The sequence below is a fragment of the Monocercomonoides exilis genome, assembly GCF_001643675.1.
Source record: "Monocercomonoides exilis strain PA203 chromosome Unknown scaffold43-869231, whole genome shotgun sequence".
Classification (NCBI taxonomy): Eukaryota; Preaxostyla; order Oxymonadida; family Polymastigidae; genus Monocercomonoides; species Monocercomonoides exilis.
Genome location: NW_027150588.1, coordinates 700,994 through 720,222, shown reverse-complemented (window position 1 = coordinate 720,222; position 19,229 = coordinate 700,994). Strand labels below are relative to the sequence as shown.

Here is a 19,229-nt window from a genome sequence, read left to right as displayed (position 1 = left end):
TTTATTGAAGCATAGTCGTGCTTTCTTGATTGATTTTTTCTCCCGATTTTGAATCATTTTTTTGGTGAATTTCTTTGAAATGAAAAATTCTATTAATAACATAATTCAACTTGGAAGAAAGCCAATGCCTCAAAAATAGACATGTGCTGAAATGCAGAGTGTATGTGGCACATGCGTGCAAATGCCATGAATCAGCCAATAGAAGAAAAGGCACGTAGAAGAAATCCTTTCTTCACAAACAAAAAATATAAAGGAAAAAATAAAAGAAAGAAAAGAAAAGAGAGCCAGATAAATTCAAGCAGATATCGCAATTGTGCGTGATGACGGGCATCTCACCATATTCGTCACACAAAATGGAACGACTGCAATCCATCCATTCATTTGCTTCCAATGCTTCTTCAATGGATCTTCTATCTGTGAAATCTTGTGTGACCAATTCCACCAGCCTCTTCTTTTTCCATTTCTCTTTTCTTTGTCATTCCATTTTCAAACATTGTTATGCTCATCCGTCAAAATCACGCTCACTTTAATTTCTGCCTTCTCAGTTGCTTCCTTCCCCACTGAACCTGCTGTATTTCCTGTAGCTTCCTGATCCTTCCTCCAGCCCAATCGCATCGGTCACTGTGAGCATGACTGTCCCGGCCGGGAACAACCCAATTAGCACCCGCTTCACATCTGTCAGAGTGCATCTGTCCCTCGCCTCTTGCGAAAAGCACCCTTTCACCAGCCCTTCCAGCCTGCTCCCTTCCAGCCCTCCCGTCTTCGGCCGCTTTCCTTCTTTCAGCCACATCCCCGCCACCTCTGCTTCATACTCGCCAAACGGGATCTCCAGCGTCAGACTCTCCCACAGCATCATCCCAATCGAGAACACAACTGTCTTCTTTGTGGCTCCCAGATCTTTGTTCATCAGCAGCTCTGGCGCCTTCCACCGCAGACACTCTTTCCGGTTGTCATCCTCATCCTCAAATGCTGATGAAGGTGGTGGTGGTGAGCCTTGGCCTTTCTTGTTGATGGCTGAGCAATCTGAGGAAGAGGTGACAATTGTCGAGGTGGAAGAAAAAGTGGATGAAGTGTCTGAGCCTGAGGAGCAGTCGGAGTGGAGGGCAATGCAGATCACCATGTGCTCAGAAAACAGCACGATGTGAGGGCTGAGGTTGGCAAGAGATGAAAGAGGATTGTTCATTTCGTCAAATGAGTGGAGAGCAAGATTGGCCACCCAGAACAGGATCTGAGCAGCAGAGACCTCCCTCTCTTGCAGAGTGCCTATCGCCATCTCTTTCTTCTCATTCCTTCCATGAAGCAGCATGAACAGCGAATCCCTCAAGTCCACAATGAGCTTCTCATGCGGCGATGAACAGGCCATTGCATCCACCAGATTCGACATGGATGAGGTGGTTGGACACAGATCCTCTCCTCGAACAAAAGTGGATTCTGTGTCTGAAGTGTCTGTTGTTGAGGTGGATGAAATGGATGGCGATGGTGTTCTTTTCCTCGTCTCTTCCTCATCAACCTTCTCAAGCATCCATTGAGGGATCTTGTCTGAATCTCTCCCCAAGATGTATTCTGTTGAGCCACTCTCACTCAACAAATGCTCTGATGACTCTGAATGTCCCAAGCTTTTCTCATACACTCTCTTCTTTATCCTCTCTTCATTCTTCTTCTCTGCCTCCCTCTCAGCTCTCCTCCACTGCTCCTCGGGTGACATCTCCATCGTCACCATCTCAAACGCTTTCGGATCCTTCTTCACTGTGTCTTCCACAATCACCTCCAGCTCTTTGTCCTTCTCTTCTGCTTTCTCCATCTCACTGCAAATACCACAGAAACAATTATTACAAACAATAATATAATAGCCAAAATTACAACCACAATTGGCCATATCGATTTTTCTTTGTTTCCTCCTTCAACAATTCTTTCATCTCCATTTGATTTGGGCTCGCTTCTGTTCTTCAGGATGAAAGAATCAGTTGGTCGCCGAATGCTCTCGTCTCCAAACAGAATGCACACTGACACTTCAACCTCTTCCGATACTCCATTTATTTTTGTGGAAGATATCCAGCTGTGAATCTCAGTTTCAGATTTGTAGTTGCTCTCATTCATATTTTGCTTTTCTATTTGAGACTCACTTCCAATTGAAAAAGCTATCTGAACCGTCAGATTGCACGGAAGAAGAAGCTTTCCGATGAATGTGAGCTCTGTTGTAATTTCTCCTTTTTCCATCTTCACCGACTCTAGCACAGGGATAAAAAATGATGATGCTCGCTCTGAAGCAATTCCACCAAGCACACAATTGCTATTTGCAATCCACATGGATGTGCTTGGCAACATGCCGTCTCCTCCTTTCAGGCTTGCGATTGACAGCATGCCACGATCAGCGCATGCTATATTTTTTCGTGCAGATGGATATCCTTTCACCTTTGCATTGTTGTCCCGAAACTCCCCTTGATCTATCATCACATTCCCTCCAGACACAAATAATCCCCCGATTGGCGATTCTGATATGGTGGTGCCTCTTATTATTGTCTCAGACTGTTGCAGGGCAACTAGTGATCCATTCCATTTGCATATCTCGCTTCTTGGCGTCTTTGACTCCACGATGTCGTCCATTCCTTTCTCGCTAAAGCGGCAGTATTCAATTTCTGTTTCATGGCATCTATCAGAAGATAGCAACATGCCATTCTGCACAAGTGCCGAGCATCTGCTAAAAGTGATGTTTCGCATTCGCAGATTTGTTAAGCGCGTAAAACAGAAAAGTGTTTGCTTTCTTGCCTCGACTGATATGTTTTTAAATGAGCCCATTGAAAGAGAGTATTCTTCACTGTTTCCACTCCTCTCACCAGCATTTATTCCCTGAAAGGCAAACAGCGCTCCACTGCTGCACACAACATCATGGCACTCGACTTTTTCCATGCCCAATAATTCGCATTCTTTTACAAGAATCGCATCACATGCACAGAAAAGCGATTCCATGATCAGAGAAGTGCAGCGCAGCGTTGATTGTCCTTCACATGCTATCAGCGGACATTCTGACGATATCTGCCTCAGTGTTGTGTTTTCCAGTTGCAGACATCCCCTTGCCTCCACTTGCACCAAAATGGCATTTATCTTGGTGGAATTGCCCATCTCTGCATCATTTCGAAACGAGCACCTTGTCATTTGTGTTGTGCCTCGGCTGCACTCTACAAAGCATCCATGACCATGCATGCTCTCTGCACAAACAACAAACGAAATCCCCCTGAAGAAAACTGCCTCCGAACACAGCACCACATACTGGCGTGTGCATTCCAGTTGCAAACCAATGCGCAGAAGTGCAGTCTCTGATCCCCGCGATCGTATCGATACATTTGCCACGTCCACTTCCTTTCCAATCAACCCTTCCCCGACAACCACAATCTGGCTTTCAAAGTCATATGTGAGATGGTCGACTGCATACCCGACCGACAAGCATGGAAGCGCCTGAGTTCCACAGTTTTTGCTGTCTTCACTTGCTGATCCATCATCCGAGCTCGTGAAGATCGTGTCATTCTGATATATCACAATAAACTCAATCAGATTCACTGCCTCCACACACAACTCTGCTCTGTCTATTCCAAATATTGCATTCAGACTGTTGTACTTCGATTCTCTCAGATCAAACTGGAACTGCGTCTCGTTGATCTGCTCTCTGATGTTGTTGCACTCCACAAACAAATCCCTCCCGATATGCGCAATGTTCGAGTCGAACTTGATATTAGCAAAAAGCATGTTCAGGCTTCCTGCATGCACAGCCTCAACATAGAAGCCGCCTCCACACCCATTCTGTGCCGAACAGCTGCACAGCCCAATCGTTGAGCCTCTCACGTCCAAGCATCCGCCAGAGCTCAATCGAAACAGAATTGCCCCTCCTTTCTGCGAATTGCTGCTTGTGCACATTTCAAGCATACTCGAATTAATGCAAAGTTTGCTTCCACTGCCTCTTCCTCCAACAACCACAACGCTTCCGCTCTCTCCGTTGTTTGTGATATTCTTGAATGAGCACTTGTTTAATGAAATCCCTGCTCCAGCGTTTTTGCTGTTCATTTGCTCAGAGTCGTCATCTCTCATGCTAATTATGCATCCTTCTTCAACATTTATCAATTCTGCACTGACAGAATCCAACACACAATCCACATGAGACGCTATTTCCATCAAACTTCTTCCAAACGATGAGCGGCTCACTGTCATTCCTTCCAGCAGCACAGCCCCTCTCAGCACAACGACAAATGAAGCGCTGTTTTCCAGCAAAGCTCTGCCGTTCATCCAAGCCTCGCAGCTCGTCAACCTCAAGTTCCCATCTTCGCTGACAATCACCCCGTTTTCCTCGTTTGAAAACCCCTCTGCCACAACAAACGAGATCTTTTCAAAACAAAGCACCCTTGCATTTCGCATGCACACGTCATGTTGTTCGTCATCGCCCTGCACGACGCAAAGCTCAGCTCTTGATTGCTCCTCTTCTTCCTCCCCAATCGACTTCACTTCATAATCCGAAAGCACCCCATTCTCCTTGTAGTTGCAGCCTCCATCGATCACAACTATTTTTGTGGGGGACTCTGACTCAAATTGCTTCACCCCGTGAGTCCAGCTCCTGCACGGATCCTCTGCTCCTCCACATCGCAACAAGTCGTACCCGGCTCGAGCAATGTGCACTGTGCTTCCTTTGTACTGCACAAGAAACCTCAGAAGCGTTGTTTCATTATGCACTGCATCGCTTCCCATCAGCCCATTGTCATCTTCCTTGACAAAATCCAACGAAAACATGAAGCTCGACTTTGTCACTGTAGCATTCAGGTCTTTGCACGCAACAAACATGTGCTCCCCGATTTGTGCATGATTCGCTGCAAAATCGACACTTTTCAGCAGCAAACAATTAGACTGAACGGCTTCTTTCCCATCAACATACAAAGCGCCCCCTTTCCCATTCTCTTCAGTGCATGCACACCCTTCCAGTGTGCATCCCTCCATCTTTACCGAATCACCGCCACTCGTTTTGATTTGCATCAGCCCTCCTTCCTTGCTTGATCTCGTTTGAGCCGTGCTGAATGAGCTGTTTATCGCACACATTGTGCCACGAACAGAAAAGGGAGCAGAAGCATACTCGCCAGACGATGTGTACGAACTGCTTTCAATAACAAGCTCGCCCCCTGTGACTGATACAGCCACATATTGAACTGCAGCGTCACTCGCTTTGGATATGGAGCAGTTGATAATCGACAGCAAAGAGCTTGCAGACGACGAAGCAATCATCGAACGAACGGCAGATGATGCTGTTGGGGGAAATGAGAATATGATTGTGCGGAACAACAGCGCCTTGGCATTCCAAAACACTGCACCAGATATCCCATCCTGGATATCATGTGAAATGTGCAGTTTGCTGTATTCTTCTGCTGGCAACGAAGCAACAACAAATGAAGACATATCGTATCCGCGACTGACTGTTGCACCCTCCTGTATTGCCAGCTCCTTTGGATCTGCGTCTGCCTGCGTGTTGCAATAGCCTCTCCAAAATGACTGGCAGGGATGCATCAGCACCCCGCAGCCCAAAGTGTCATACCCTTCGCTGGACACAACAGCCTGCATGCAGTGCGCCTGAATAAGAAATAGCCTCAAATCCACTGGAGAGGGAAAGCGCATTGCATCAATACCCTTCAGATCAGCAGCCTTCCCGTCGCTCCCACTTGCCAGCTCAAACCTGAACCTTTCTTGTGTCACCGATGCATTTAGTTCTACACATTCCACAAACATGTCCTTCCCCCCAAAGGCATCATTCTCACTCAACTGAATATTTTTGAAGTAAAAATCTCCACCAAACCCGGCACACAGCTTGACGAACAGGCATCCTCCATAACCTTTCTCATTGTCGCATGCCCAATGACTCATTGCCCCAGATTCTATCTTCAGCTCTGCTTCCTTGCTCATTTCGCAGCAAGCAAAACTCCCATTCACTGAACTTCGCCCACAACCCTCAAGCGCACACTCCTCGCCCATCATCAAGCTCGACCCTTCCTTCACAGTGACAAATCGCCCTTTCTCTGCTCTTGCATGGCTCACGTTCATCATGCTGAATTCCACCAGAGCATTGCCTCTGCTTTCAAATATATTCGGGCCATCTGTTGCAATGTGGGAAATTGTGACGTTTTGGCAAACCATTTCTCCGCCAAGGCAAAGCCCAATCCCGCATTCATTGCAAAAATCAACACTTTCAAACCGAACAGAACTCATCTCAACTGCACCTCCGGTTTCATATACCAGCCATCTTGTCACCTCTGATTGGTCTTCATCTCCTTCTCCTTCGCCTCCTCTTCCAAATGCACAATCCGTCACTGCGCATCGTCCGCAACTGATGGCAAAGACAGAACTCAACGCAGAAGAAGATGCCGAAGATAATTGTGAAGAAGTTAATGCTGGCGAAAGTTCTGTTGCAAATCTGAAAGTCAAGCCTCGAAGCGTAAGAGATATGTTATCATGAGACACACATAGCTGCCCGCTTTGCTTTATCTCCAGCTCTGGGTGAATCGCCTTTGCCCCTTCAATTGCGAGCGATGAGTCTCGATCAATAACTGATCCCAAAAATGTACCCGACACAATCCTTATTGTGGTCTGATTTTCGTTCATTGCTTTGAACCCATGCAACACATCGCCACATGGTGTTTCTTCGTGACCACACCCCTCTGAATTTATCACTGTTCCATCAACAAATACAATCTCCTCGCCTGCCGGAAAAAGCATAACTAATATCGAAGTGTTGATTACCACTCCAGAACTCTCATCATAAACCCAAAACCGCTCTTTTTCATCATCCTCTTCGACTGTTCCTTCCCACAACTCCTGATACAGCATCTTTCTCGCCTGCGGGCAAATCACATACACATCTTTCCCCACGCTTGCTTTGTTCTCTGCAAATGTGTTGTGCTTCATGCTGTACTTTACACTCACATCCACAAACCGAGCAAACAACCCTCCCCCAAACCCTGCTTCTTCGTCCACTCCGTTTTTTTCGAAAACGCACCCCTCAATAATCAGCTTCCCATTTCTCATCACCTCCACAGCTCCGCACCCTCCCCTTCCAGCATGCTCCCCACAACTCACATTGCCAAATGTGCTCCCACGGATCTCGCACTTGCACCCTTCTCCTATTTCTCCACTGAATGCCCCTCCACTCCCTGCTGTTCTCGACACATTCCAGATGCTCAGCCCTTTCATGTTAACGGATTCGCACCCGCAAAACCACACCAAGCAGCTGTCTCCAAGAGCAGACGAATTCATCCAAGAATCATTCATGCTGAGCAATCCACAGCTTTGCCCACACACAACTCCTCTTTCTCCTTCCACAGAAACACCCTCAAACTTCACCCCACTTAGCTCCACTTTTGAGTCCAGCCCTCTTCCATCCACAAGCCCATGTTGCACAGCACACAACTCCATCGCTGAAAAATCATCCATCACAAGCATCCCTCCTTCCACACTAACAAATGAATAATCAATCCTCCTTGAGTCTGCATCAACCTTCGCCAAACACCTTCTGAGCTCCAGTTTGTCTTTTCTGCACTTCAGAAAGCTTTCACGTTGGCAGTTAAATGAAGGCGGCATCCCAAATGAGACATCTTCAAAAGTGATGTTCTTTTTGGTCTCTATCAACCAGTTGGATTCTCCTTCTCCTTCTCCATGGACCATTCTTTCGTGGCTGTTGCCTTGGGTGTTGATGGTCATTTCTTGAGCATCCAGAATTATGGAATCGCAAAACCCAAAGTCTGCAAGAAGCGTAACCACCACGTTTTCCGATCCTTTTCGCAGTGCTGCAGCATGCACAATTCCTCTGCACGGATAATCCTCAAATCCGCATAATACATAATCGCACCCTTTGTCTCCAACAAACACATTCCCTGCGCTTTCTCGAAAGAACACAACAAGCGGAATCGGATTCTCTCTTGCTCCATTTTCCATCCCCATCAAATCCCACAGCCTGGGCGACTCTTCAACTTTCTTCAAAAAGTCAAAGTTGAACGAGCCTTCATTCACCACCATTGATAAATTCACACACGAAACAAACACATTGTTTCCTCCCTTGTCAGCCATGTTCGCTTTTTCCCCTTCTCCAAATTTCACCCCCGCAATTATCATATCACTTGCCTCTTCAATGCACTTCACCAGCATTCCTCCTCCAAATCCCTTCAATCCGCCATCTTCGCCAGCCAGCGCTCGGCATCCTTCAGCCAGCATTCTATTCCCACTCTCTCCGACACGAAGTCTTGCTGTCTTCGACAACTCCACAAAGCATCCTCCTCCGCTTCCTCCACTCACAGTGCAGTTCTCCATGTTCACATCGTTCAGCTCAAGCACCATCCCTTCATCCAACATCCCAAACAGCACACATCCTTTTTCTCCGTTCCTTGACAAGCCTCTGAACGTGCAGTTCCTCACTCCCATCCACTTTCCCAGCTTATCTGCCAGCCTCGCGCTGCCTGATCTGTCATCTGCCCCTTCCTCTGAAAATGTCGTGTTTCCTATTTCCAGAGTGCCAGATGATGCATAGACAACGCATCCATCTGTTGCTTCCGAACCCTTTGCATTCATCATTGTGCATTCATCCATGGTGCAGCTTCCTTCTCCTGTGATCCAAATCATGGCTCCACACGCACACACAGCATTCCTGATGGTCACATCATTCAACGTTGTCTGCCCTCCTGTGCAGGCGATCATGGAATATGCAGCTGTGAGTGACGAGCGTACACTCAGAGCGCACGAGCTCAATGTCAAGACTCCACTTTTCGTGCATATTAGATAAAACCTCGTGTTCAAGCTCGCTGGCCCAGTAATCTTCAGTCCCGTAAATGTTGTCGCACAGCTTGTCTCTATCATCCCATCCTGTTTCTTTGCAGCATTTTCGTACACGTCTATTTGAGAATATACTGATGTGCCGTTCAGCACAAATACTCCGCTGACAAGACTTGCCTCCGAGTATAGCGGCACAGTGTTTGATATTGATGCGTTGAGTCCGTTTTCCTCCACCCACCGAGCCATCACAAAGTCCATCGTTTCGCACCCGTGTCCAGCATATCCACATCTGTCGAAATCTTTTTTGTTATCTCCACCAACCATAACTGGCTCAGGGTCGTCCCGCAGATACAGCACCAACGGGATTGCATATGTGCTGTTTCCTCCTTCATATCCCTCAAGCTCCTCTTCATTTGTGGTGTCAGCCACAAATCCGAGTGTGGCTTTTGTCACAGAAGCTGTGAAGTTGGGGGCTGTTAAAAACAGATTGTGTCCATGCCTGTCTGCTTGACATCCATCAAACTTCACTGCATTCAGCCCCAATTCCACGTCACTGCTATTTGTCTCCAAGTACATCCCTCCTCCACACCCCCACTCCCTGCTGCAAAAACTGCTTTGCACTTGCTCACAATCGTCTCCATGCTTCTTCCAATCTGCAGCTTGCTTCCACCTTCCAGCACCAGTCTCAGCATTCCCCCGTTTCCTCTTGGGCATGTCCCACTCATGTTTCCTCCATCTACAGCCATTTCGCACCCCACTCCCAGCGTTCCGCGAAGGAAACACCCATCTCCTTGACCAGAAAGAGAGCAGTCTACGCTTGTCTCGCTCACATTGGTCTTCCTGGCTTTGTTCACAACAATCATCGGCTGCTTGCTTCCGCTGCTGCTTTCAAACGCACTCTTGCTGATTTTTGCCGTGGAGCCATCGCGAAGCACAATCAACCCTTCTTCTCCCCCGCTTGTCGTGTCAGCGAACGTTGCCTGCATCATCACCGCTTCAGACTCCGTTCCGCTGCACCTCACAAACGGCTCTACCAAAAAGCACAAATGCTCCACAACAACACTGCTCATCAGCATCTTCCCCTTTCTCACGCACACAAAACAGAACGGGACAGACAGCACATCCGCATCGCCGCTCACCCGCGATGAAGAGAGCGTCAGCGCACCATTCCCTTCCCCTTCGACTTCAAACACACAAGTCTGCGACTGTTTCAGTCCAGGCTCCAAGGCAAATGCCACAAGTGATATCTGCACACTGCTCCCCACCTTCACCATCTCGTACAGCCCACTCTCGTTCCCAACCATCCTCACCTCCGACATCCCTTCTTTCCCGCTCAAGTCATATCCCTCTGCTCCATCAAGCACCAGGCACTCTCTCCATGTGTAGCTCTTGTTGTACAGCACCAGATGCATCCCTTCCTGCTGCCCAAATGCATAGTCCATCGTCTTGCACTGATACTTTGCAAATCCACATGCACTCACATCCACTCCCCCGTCTCCCACACTCACTCGCACTTCTCGCAGCTGCAGGAAATACACCAGCGGGATTCCAATATTCGGTGTTCTTCCATCTTCTCCCTGCATCTCTTGCTCCGAGAAATACTCTGGATAGAACGGAAAATGTGCTTGAACAGTGCTTTTCTTGAGGTCCGGAGATTTGACAAACACATTTCGCCCCCAATCCGCATTGTTCTCCTCAAACAACGGGCGAGCCACACAGAAGTCTTCGCCTCCATCCTTCAGCACCAAACATATCCCTCCACCTCTGCTCTCTCCAGCAAAACCTCCTTCCCCACTCCGTTCTGCCCAGCATTGCTTCATCCCTGTGACTGAACTTTCTGATCCTATTCTCGCACAGCTTCCTCCAACCATCTCCACCCAAATCGCTCCGCCATCCCCCGCACTGCACCTGCACCCGTTCATCGTCACATTCCCAAACTCAAACATCTCTCCTGCCTCCAACGCCTTCTCTGCCACTGCCCCGTTTCCATTTCTTCTCGTTATCTGAGTTATATTCCCGCCTCGAACACAAACACTTCCTCCAGCACTCCACATCAGCAGACTGCACCCTTCCAGACACACATTCTCCACTTGGCAGTCCTCGATAGCAATCTCTCCCCTCCCTGCCACAAAAAGCGGCTCGTGAAACGACAAATCCACAGAGTCCGCTTGTATCGTGCAATTCTTTACATGCGCCAAACCCTCATACCCATCCACTGCAAACAGAGACGAACCCCTCGAATTTCCTGTATCATGAATCACTGTCCACCCCTCCAACTCCAGCTTCCCGCTCCCCACACTGAACAGCGAGCCGCTTTCCACATCCGACCGAATCGTTCCATGTTCCATTGCTGCATCTTTGCTTATGCAAATCTCCAGCCCGGAGATGCTCACAGCCTTCTCCACACTCACCTCGCTGCACACCACAACCCCTGTGTGTCTGTGGCTCACCCACTGTGTCACCGCAAACGCGATTGTCCTGCACTCTGCTCCATTCTCCCCACATCCTGCATCATCACTTCCCCTATCTGAGTCGACTCTCAGAGGATCGTACACTGCAGGCACATCTGGGAGCCACCCTGCTTTGTCTCCGTTGCAATACACTCGCCCAATCTGACTTGATGTCGAATATGAATATATTATCCATTCTTTTGTTGCATTTACTGAATTGTTTCCTCCGAATGTTATATCATGACCTCTATTATCAAAAGATGTGTTGTTTTCAAATAAACAATATATAATATGATTTGTGCTGTTTGCATCTCCGTCAATATTCACTGTTCCAGCGAATGTTGAAAGAGCTTTTGATTGAAGAAAAAAACAATTATCCAATATGTTATTTGTTTTTGTAAAAATAATATGAATAGATCCTCGACAGTCCTGAGCTTCACATTTCTTAAAGGAACAGTTTATCACATCAACATTGTTATTTAATTCGACATTTAATGCACCTCCAGAAAGTGAATGACATTTATTAAAAGAGCAATGAATAATAATTGGATCTTTATTAAAAATTGATAATGCACCACCAATTGGAGACTTTGAAGAACATTCACAAAAACAACAATCGAATAATGAATCGACAGTTAAGCATTTTCCATTTCCAGAATAATGAACAGCACCACCTCTTGGATAAGTTGTACCACAATAAGTTATTGAGCAATTTGTGAAAGTGCAACTTCTGAGTGTCAGAGAAGCACTCCCACCAACATTTAGTGCGCCTCCATTCCGTGTCGCTGATGTGCATGATTCAAATCTGCAACTGTCGAACTCTATTTGTCCACTCGAAAACGAAGGCAGTGAAGCGTTGAAGCATTGATCCTTTTGAATGTCATGCGATCTGAGAAACGAAGAGTTGAACACGACTAACTTTGCGAGCCTCGTTGCACTCTCATCAACACTCAACAGTGATTGGTCACAGTCAACCAGCAAGATGCTGGAGACAAGAGATTTCTGGAGATGGTTTGCTTCTGAGAAAGCAGTGGTGCTGCTGTGTGCAATGTTTGTTGACGCATTCATAAACACCACGTTTTCCATCGACGTGTGCAAAAGAGACAGCGAACCAAACACAGACAAGAAGGGTGGAGTCGACAAGCACGAAAACGAAGTGTCTGACAAAAAGGCTTTGCCACAGCCAATTTCGCCCTCTGCACTTTCTTTCCACTCAACAAGCGATGAAATCGAACGGTTTTGTGTTCGGAACAGCAAACTCAAATTGCAGATCTCAATCCGTCCGCCTTCTGCTTCACAAAATCTGGAAATCGCCTTTGCCCCAAATGACACAGAAACCTGCTTCAGAAAAAGAGACGAACAAGATGTCACTATCTGACACTGTCTTCCTGTGGGAAAGAAGGTGAGTTTTGAGGCACAAAAAGTGCTGTTGTGCATTTCAATAAATGTGTCGATGGTCGAAGACACCGGCTTTGTGAAGTTCTTTTCCGCAATTTCGTTTTCGTGTTTCAAATTTGCATCTTCATCAACTGCAATGGACGGAGCACTTCTTTCTACTGAAATCGGTCCATTATCCATCTCGTCAAGGCCAAAGGAAACAACCCTCTTGCTGGCACTTTTTGAAAGATATTCAATTCTTGTGTTGGCGGCTAATTGAAAGGATATGGAAATGAATGCAGATATCAGCAAGCACTTGTCGAGCATGGAAACTTAAAACAGAAATAAAAGTTTTTTCCAATATTGGGTATTTGATAACCCATTCTTTTTGAATCTTTATGTATTATGACAAATTCATTTTCTGTTCCATAGCTCATTAAGAATGTGAATTATCTTTTTTTCTAATTCAGTGCAATTAATCATTTTTTTTAAACTGACTTATGATTGATCTTACATTTGTATGATTATCATTTTAATGGAAATGCAAATAAAATCCATTTGTTTATTTAATGTGGTTGTTTTCTTTCATTTTAGTGAAATAAATTAATTTTTTAATATGAAAAAGAAATAAAGATTTTGACAATCTAATATTTCAAGTGATTGTTGAATTTTGTAACGATAAACGAACATTATTCTGGGGGAATTTTTATAATTTTCATCAAACATTCAAAATAGAATCATCTTATATAAATTTATAATGTTCGATATATTCCTTGTTGAAAAAATAACGCATTCTCTGAAAGCATGTGAAGCATTTTTCATTGTAATCTTCTTCCCCATCTTCTTCTTCACACTCAACAAAGTCTCATTGTCTTCTTCTTCCTCCTCCTCATCTAGATGAACTGGACATATTTTGTTCATAGTATATCCTGTTCACGGAGAAATGGGGAAATTTTTAACAAGGAATATAATCAACAAATACAAACATCCTTGTTTTTCCCATTTTCAAAATAAAAGAAGGTTAACAATGAATGTAAAAAAGGCTTTTCTTTTTGATAATTGAACCAAAAATGAATATTCAACGAGAATGAATATGTTTGCACAACATAAGAAATGAAAGCCTTTTGATAATTTTTAAAGGAGAACACAAAAATTGTGTCCAGGTGATTAGGATTTTATATTTGTATCAAAATCTGTTTTGATGTATAATTCAATGCATAAGACTTCAATTTAATGTAATGGTTCATTTAGGTTTTGTGATATTTAAAAATACGGTCATATTTTTAAAAGATCCTTTTTTTTCATTCGATCCTATTTGTCAAAATTTTTTTGAAAAGTTCCTTTTGTTTTATTTTCAAATAAAGAAAAAATTTTATATTACGATCAAATTTCTGTTCCCACTTACGAAACTTCACTTAAAATAAAATAATAACATTGTCAAGATTATGTTTTCATGACAGCAAAATTCGGTAAGTGGGAACAGAAATTTGATCGAAATTTGAAATTTTTTCTTTATTTGAAAATTAAACAAATGGAAGTTTTCAAAAAAATTTTGACATTTTTTAAAATCAGTTATTTAACTACCCACATTTCGATTAATTAATAGTTTTTAGGTATATTAGAAAAATATTATCAACTGAATAAATGCATTTAAATGTAGAACCTGTTTCTTATAGGGGGAGGGGAAATAAGGGGGTTTAAAGCCTCCCGTTGAAGTTTTTTCAGTTACAGGTTGGTTCTAATGTATGAAATTCAAAAAAATATGCATTTAATGATAAAAAAATTAAATTTCAATGAAAATTGAAATTTGCGATAATAAAATTTATTAACTGGCTCAATGATAATAACCCAAAAATTAAAAATGAAAAAGGAAGTTGCAAGGAAATCTACTGCGGGTCAGATGAAGCTGCGGGGGGGAGATGCTGTCGTTCAAATATCAATTATTTCGGAATCCGCTGGAGCGAATGGCGCATATAGTTAATGATGGGGCCGTGCGCATGGTGGATGCAAACAACAGCAAAAAATTCAACAAATTTCGAATCATGCGTGCTGTGAAGGCTGTTCGGCAAGGCAGACTTGTTTCAAAAATTGGAAGACCTGCTGTGGAAATTGGCGAAAAAGAGCAAACAGTGCTGGACGAAACAAAAATTGAATCACTGTCTGGAGCAAGCTTAACCATCAAGAAAATGCGTGAACTGGTTTGCATAAATATTCTTTGAAATGTATTAATTAATATCAAACGGATCAAAAACATTGTTTATGCTTGTCAACCAGAAAACAAGCCAGATGTTAAAATTTCTGCGTCAGTTGCCTACGATTTCATCAAACGACATCCAGAGCTGAAGACATCAAAACCGAAAATTGTTGACGAGAACAGGCTTTTGGTATCATGCCAACAAGTTTCAAAGCCCTGGGATGATATTCTCAATGGATTTCATCGAACAAAAAATAACATCAATGCACTGATATTTAATGTGGACGAGTCATCACTCAGAGTTCCCGATAGCTCCTATCGAAATGTTGTTCATCTATCAAATTCAAAATCCAGCTTCGCTTAATCTATTGAGAGAATCACGAATTCTACACTGATTGCGGCGGTTGCAGCTGATGGACAATCACTTTCTTCAGTGATTCTGTGCCCGAGTCTCAAACTTCCTGATGACTTGAAGCCTCTTCAGTCTTCAAATCTTGAGATTTAACCGAACAAATGCGAATGGATGAAATCTTCAACGTTTAGGAAGTGTGCACTTTCAATTCTTCTCCCTTCGATCAAAGAAAGAAGGCAACTCATGAAACTCGACGAATAACTCTCCTTGCTTTCAACCAACTCCCTTGTTTCTCGAGCAGAACCAACAATCTGGAGAGAATTCAAAAAAGAAAATGTGGATGTTGTGATAACCGTCACTCAAAGCACATGCATCCGCCAGCCATTTGACCGAGGAGTGTTTGCTGTCCTGAAGTCTGAGATGAGTTCACAGTTCGAAGCACCTTTTTCGTCGTCTTCAGCTGCGAAGAGAACAGCTCTGGTGGAAGCTCTTTATCAATCAATTCATTCGGAGTTATCACATTCTGTCAAAAAACGAGCATCCAAATGCAGCAGTGTGCTGAAAGACTCGTCTGGGCCAGTTCTGATGAAGCTTTTTCTATCATCGACTTATCCTTTTCCTTCTCATAAAAATCGATTTGACTTCAACGGCAAAGAAATAACAGAAGAAAAGGTGTTAAATGAGTGGGATGATAGTTTGAAAAAGAAAATAAAAATGGAAAAAAAAATAAATGAAACAGTTCGGATAAAGAAAATAAAGGAACAATGAATTGCATATATATTTACAAAAAAAAAAAAAAAAAAAAAAAAAAAAAGGGAAGGAAGGAAAAAAAGAAAGAAAGAAAGAAAAGAAGAGAAAAGAAAGTTCAAAATTGCTCTCGATGAAAACGATATTGGAAATGGTTCACCTGATGAAATTGAGAAGCGAAAAGGTGAAGGAAAAAACATTCGCATATTTGATTCAAGTTTTGTTTTATAATAATAACTTTTTTTGGATTATTTCATTTCGAAAAAATTTGGTACTTATAAAAAAATGTGTGCAAATAAAAATATGACACTTTTTAAAAAACTGACAAAACTCACTTTACCAATTTATATCCAAATATGGCTGATTTTTTTTGAAAAGTCGCAAATGTTTAATTTTCAAATTAATCAAAAATTTCATATTTTGCTCACATTTCTGTTTCAGCTCACAAATCTTCTCAAGAATGTTTGAAATAGCATTATCAAGAAATAGATTCCATTTAAGTGAAGTTTGATATTTGTTAACAAAATATTTAGCAAAATATGAAATTTTTGATTAATTTGAAAATTCAACATTTGCGACTTTTCAAAAAGAATAACCCATATAACTTTTTTTCGAAAATCCCACTGAGTTTAAAATTATGATCAAAACTCGAACGAAAGAAAGATTTCAAAAAGGATCAGCCATATCGTGTTTTATTCCTCGTTTTGAATTTCCATTTGAGAAAACAATTTTAATCAAAACAAGAACGAAAAGAATTAAAAAATGAAAATAAAATTAAAAAAAAAAGAAAGAAAGTTAATGATGAGAAAATACAAATATCTTTAATACATCGTACAAAAAGTTACAAGTGCTAAAATTTTTTCTTTTTGCATCATTTTTTTCATTTTTCATAAAAAGCTTGAACAAAAAGAAAAGCAAAATGAAATGAAGTTTAGAAGATTACAAACTATTTGAAGTGATGAATCTCAAATGTTGAATAGTGAAATGCTTAAGTTGTTTTCTTTAAAATGGACTCTGTTTCAAATCGCTTTTTACGTTCGGCAATTTTGTCCAGAAGCTTTCCGCTTTCCTCTTTTTTATTTGTATTATTTTTTGAGGATACACTTGAAGATTGTGATAAAGAATTAACCTTCTTTTCCGCTTGGCTTAACGCTTCTTTTCTTTCTTTTCTTTTTCTTTCTCGTTCTTCTCGCTCTGCAGCAATCCTCTTGTCCTTTTCCTCTGCGGTTTCTTCTTTTTCTTTCTTCTTTTTCTCCTCTTCTAATTTTCTCTTTTCTTCCAATCTTTTTTTCCTTTCTTCTTCAATTTTTTGCCTCTCTTCCTCTCTTTTCTTTCTCTCAATCTCCCTTTTCTTTGTCTCCATAAGCCTCTCTTCATTAACCACCCTCTGTTTCAAAAGCATAACACTTCTTTCTCTTTTTCTTATCTCTTCTTCTGCAACTACTAATTCCATTCGCAGCTGGCTTTTCTGTAGAAGAAGCTCTGCCTCTTTGATTCTGTGTCGAATCTCATTTAAGCGCAAGGCACATTTCACTTTACTCATCAACTTCGCTGCTTCCAAATCCACGTCGCTGCAGTGCGGCTCAAAAGGAAGAAAGCTTGATGCTCGTGCATTTTCCGAGTGTTCTTTTCCTTTTTCTGTGATATTCTGCATCGATTTTGCAGTATGTTCATCTTGATCCTCGTTTTCTCTATTTGTTTCAATTTTTTTCTCTTCTTTAACAGTAATTTTATTGTTTTCTTCTGTTTTTGATAAAAGACGACTGGCTTCACTTGCTTTGTTGGAAGAATTGTTTTTCACATGTGAAGCAGAGTCTTCAGATCCTTCATTTGTAAATTCATCATCTTCAGCTTCAGCTTCAGACGAGATCCAATTGCGTAATAAAGCAATTCGCATAGGGAAAAGGGCAAACGGTGTTCCGTTTAAGCAAAGGGCTCCGTGTGCTGATGAAGAAAGGCGATATTCAATCAATGCAACTTTTGATTCACACCCGCAAAATGACTCGATTAAGTTTTCCGATTTTGTTGATTCGCCCTTTGAATTACTCTCCAACTCTGCATGTGGATGCGATATCTCATTTTCACTTGTACACTGTAAGTTATCTGTGAATCGTTGATTTGAAAACACTTTAAAAATCTCACTTTTAAGAATTTGACCAAATGGAGAAAAGATGAGAAGAACTTGATCCATTGATATCTGTTATAAAATAATGGATTCTTTAACAAAAAAACAAGTAACATGCAAACAGATGGATGAAGATTTTCAATGACAATAGTTTTAAGAGTAAAATCAGAATCTTTAATTGTTGGATTTTGCGAACTTTCTGATTCACATTCAAGCTTTGAATCAATTAAAATTTTTGGACCATATCTTTTAATTGATATAGGAATTCCATTCAAAACAGTGCCATCGATTGATGCAGCTTTTTGAGCTCCTTTTAATTCTTTATATTCTAAAAAGCCATGGTATGTTTTTTCGTTAGAAGGATCTCTGCTCACAAAATAAATTTTATGACTAAGAAAGAAAAACAAACGTTGATAAAGTCATTGAAATTATTTCTCCAAAATATCCAAAAAATTCTCGATAATTTTCTTCAGTCATCTCCTTTGTTGCATTAGAAAAATATACATTGCATCTTCTATCAGATTCATCTATTTCAATTTCAATTTCATCTTCTTGTTCCTCTGACATGCAAGTTATATTTTATTTTTTGAAAAAACAACAAAGTCCATGATCAGACCTTTTATTTATATTTATATTTGTTGTTTTTTGATGTCTAATCCTTCAGAGACCGAAGACACGTCAAAGCCACACCATCTCACAAACTATGAATCTGTTCTTGTATTTAACCAGCTTAACTCTATGAGAAAATTGACTCAATTCGAATGGCAATTCGTGGAATATCTTGGACAAACTCCAATTCTTCAGTGCCAAAAAGCGTGGATTGATTCTATACAAAATCTTATCGAAAAATATCCTTTCAGTGAAGAGGAAAAATTACAGATATATAATACTTTGCCAATTTCTCATGAAGAATTCATACCAATAATTTCATCAGACCTTACAAGATTTTCTGAAGATGACATAAATGATATTGTGCAAGAGCTTTACACAATTGTTCAAGGAGAAGATGAGGAACAAGAAAAAGAAGAAATCGATAATACTGAAGTTAAAAATGAAGAGAGAAAAATTGAACAATTACCAGAAGAAAAACAAATAAAAAAGGAAAGCACATGAAATTGAATTTGGTTTTGTTATATTTTGGATAAGATAATTTCCAGCTTCCTTCTCTGTTAGAGACAAAATGAAAAGCTCAGTTAA

The 19,229-nt window shown here is 42.0% G+C and overlaps 4 protein-coding genes across 4 annotated transcripts; 2 read left to right on the top strand and 2 right to left on the bottom strand.

Moving 5' to 3' along the window:
- Positions 1-12,941, bottom strand: MONOS_16618 (uncharacterized protein; the record flags this gene model as incomplete). The annotated part of the gene is made up of 3 exons (XM_067869512.1): positions 1-1,801; positions 1,864-9,314; positions 9,377-12,941. 3 exons carry the CDS (start codon positions 12,939-12,941, stop codon positions 542-544), a joined length of 12,276 nt encoding a protein of 4,091 aa, XP_067722184.1. The 3' UTR covers positions 1-541.
- Positions 12,942-14,656: 1,715 nt separating this feature from the next.
- On the top strand, positions 14,657-15,172 carry MONOS_13088 (uncharacterized protein; the record flags this gene model as incomplete). Its single annotated transcript, XM_067865768.1, has 2 exons — positions 14,657-14,812; positions 14,897-15,172. 2 exons carry the CDS (start codon positions 14,657-14,659, stop codon positions 15,170-15,172), a joined length of 432 nt encoding a protein of 143 aa, XP_067722183.1.
- Positions 15,173-16,576: 1,404 nt separating this feature from the next.
- MONOS_13087 (uncharacterized protein) lies at positions 16,577-18,633 on the bottom strand. Its single transcript, XM_067865767.1, has 3 exons — positions 18,442-18,633; positions 18,155-18,398; positions 16,577-18,104 (listed from the first exon to the last, which is right to left on the bottom strand). Exons 1-3 carry the CDS (start codon positions 18,597-18,599, stop codon positions 16,896-16,898), a joined length of 1,611 nt encoding a protein of 536 aa, XP_067722182.1. The 5' UTR covers positions 18,600-18,633; the 3' UTR covers positions 16,577-16,895.
- Positions 18,634-18,680: 47 nt separating this feature from the next.
- MONOS_13086 (uncharacterized protein) lies at positions 18,681-19,145 on the top strand (the record flags this gene model as incomplete). The annotated part of the gene is made up of 1 exon (XM_067865766.1): positions 18,681-19,145. The coding sequence occupies one exon, from the start codon at positions 18,681-18,683 to the stop codon at positions 19,143-19,145; it is 465 nt and encodes a 154-aa protein (XP_067722181.1).
- Positions 19,146-19,229: the final 84 nt, after the last annotated feature.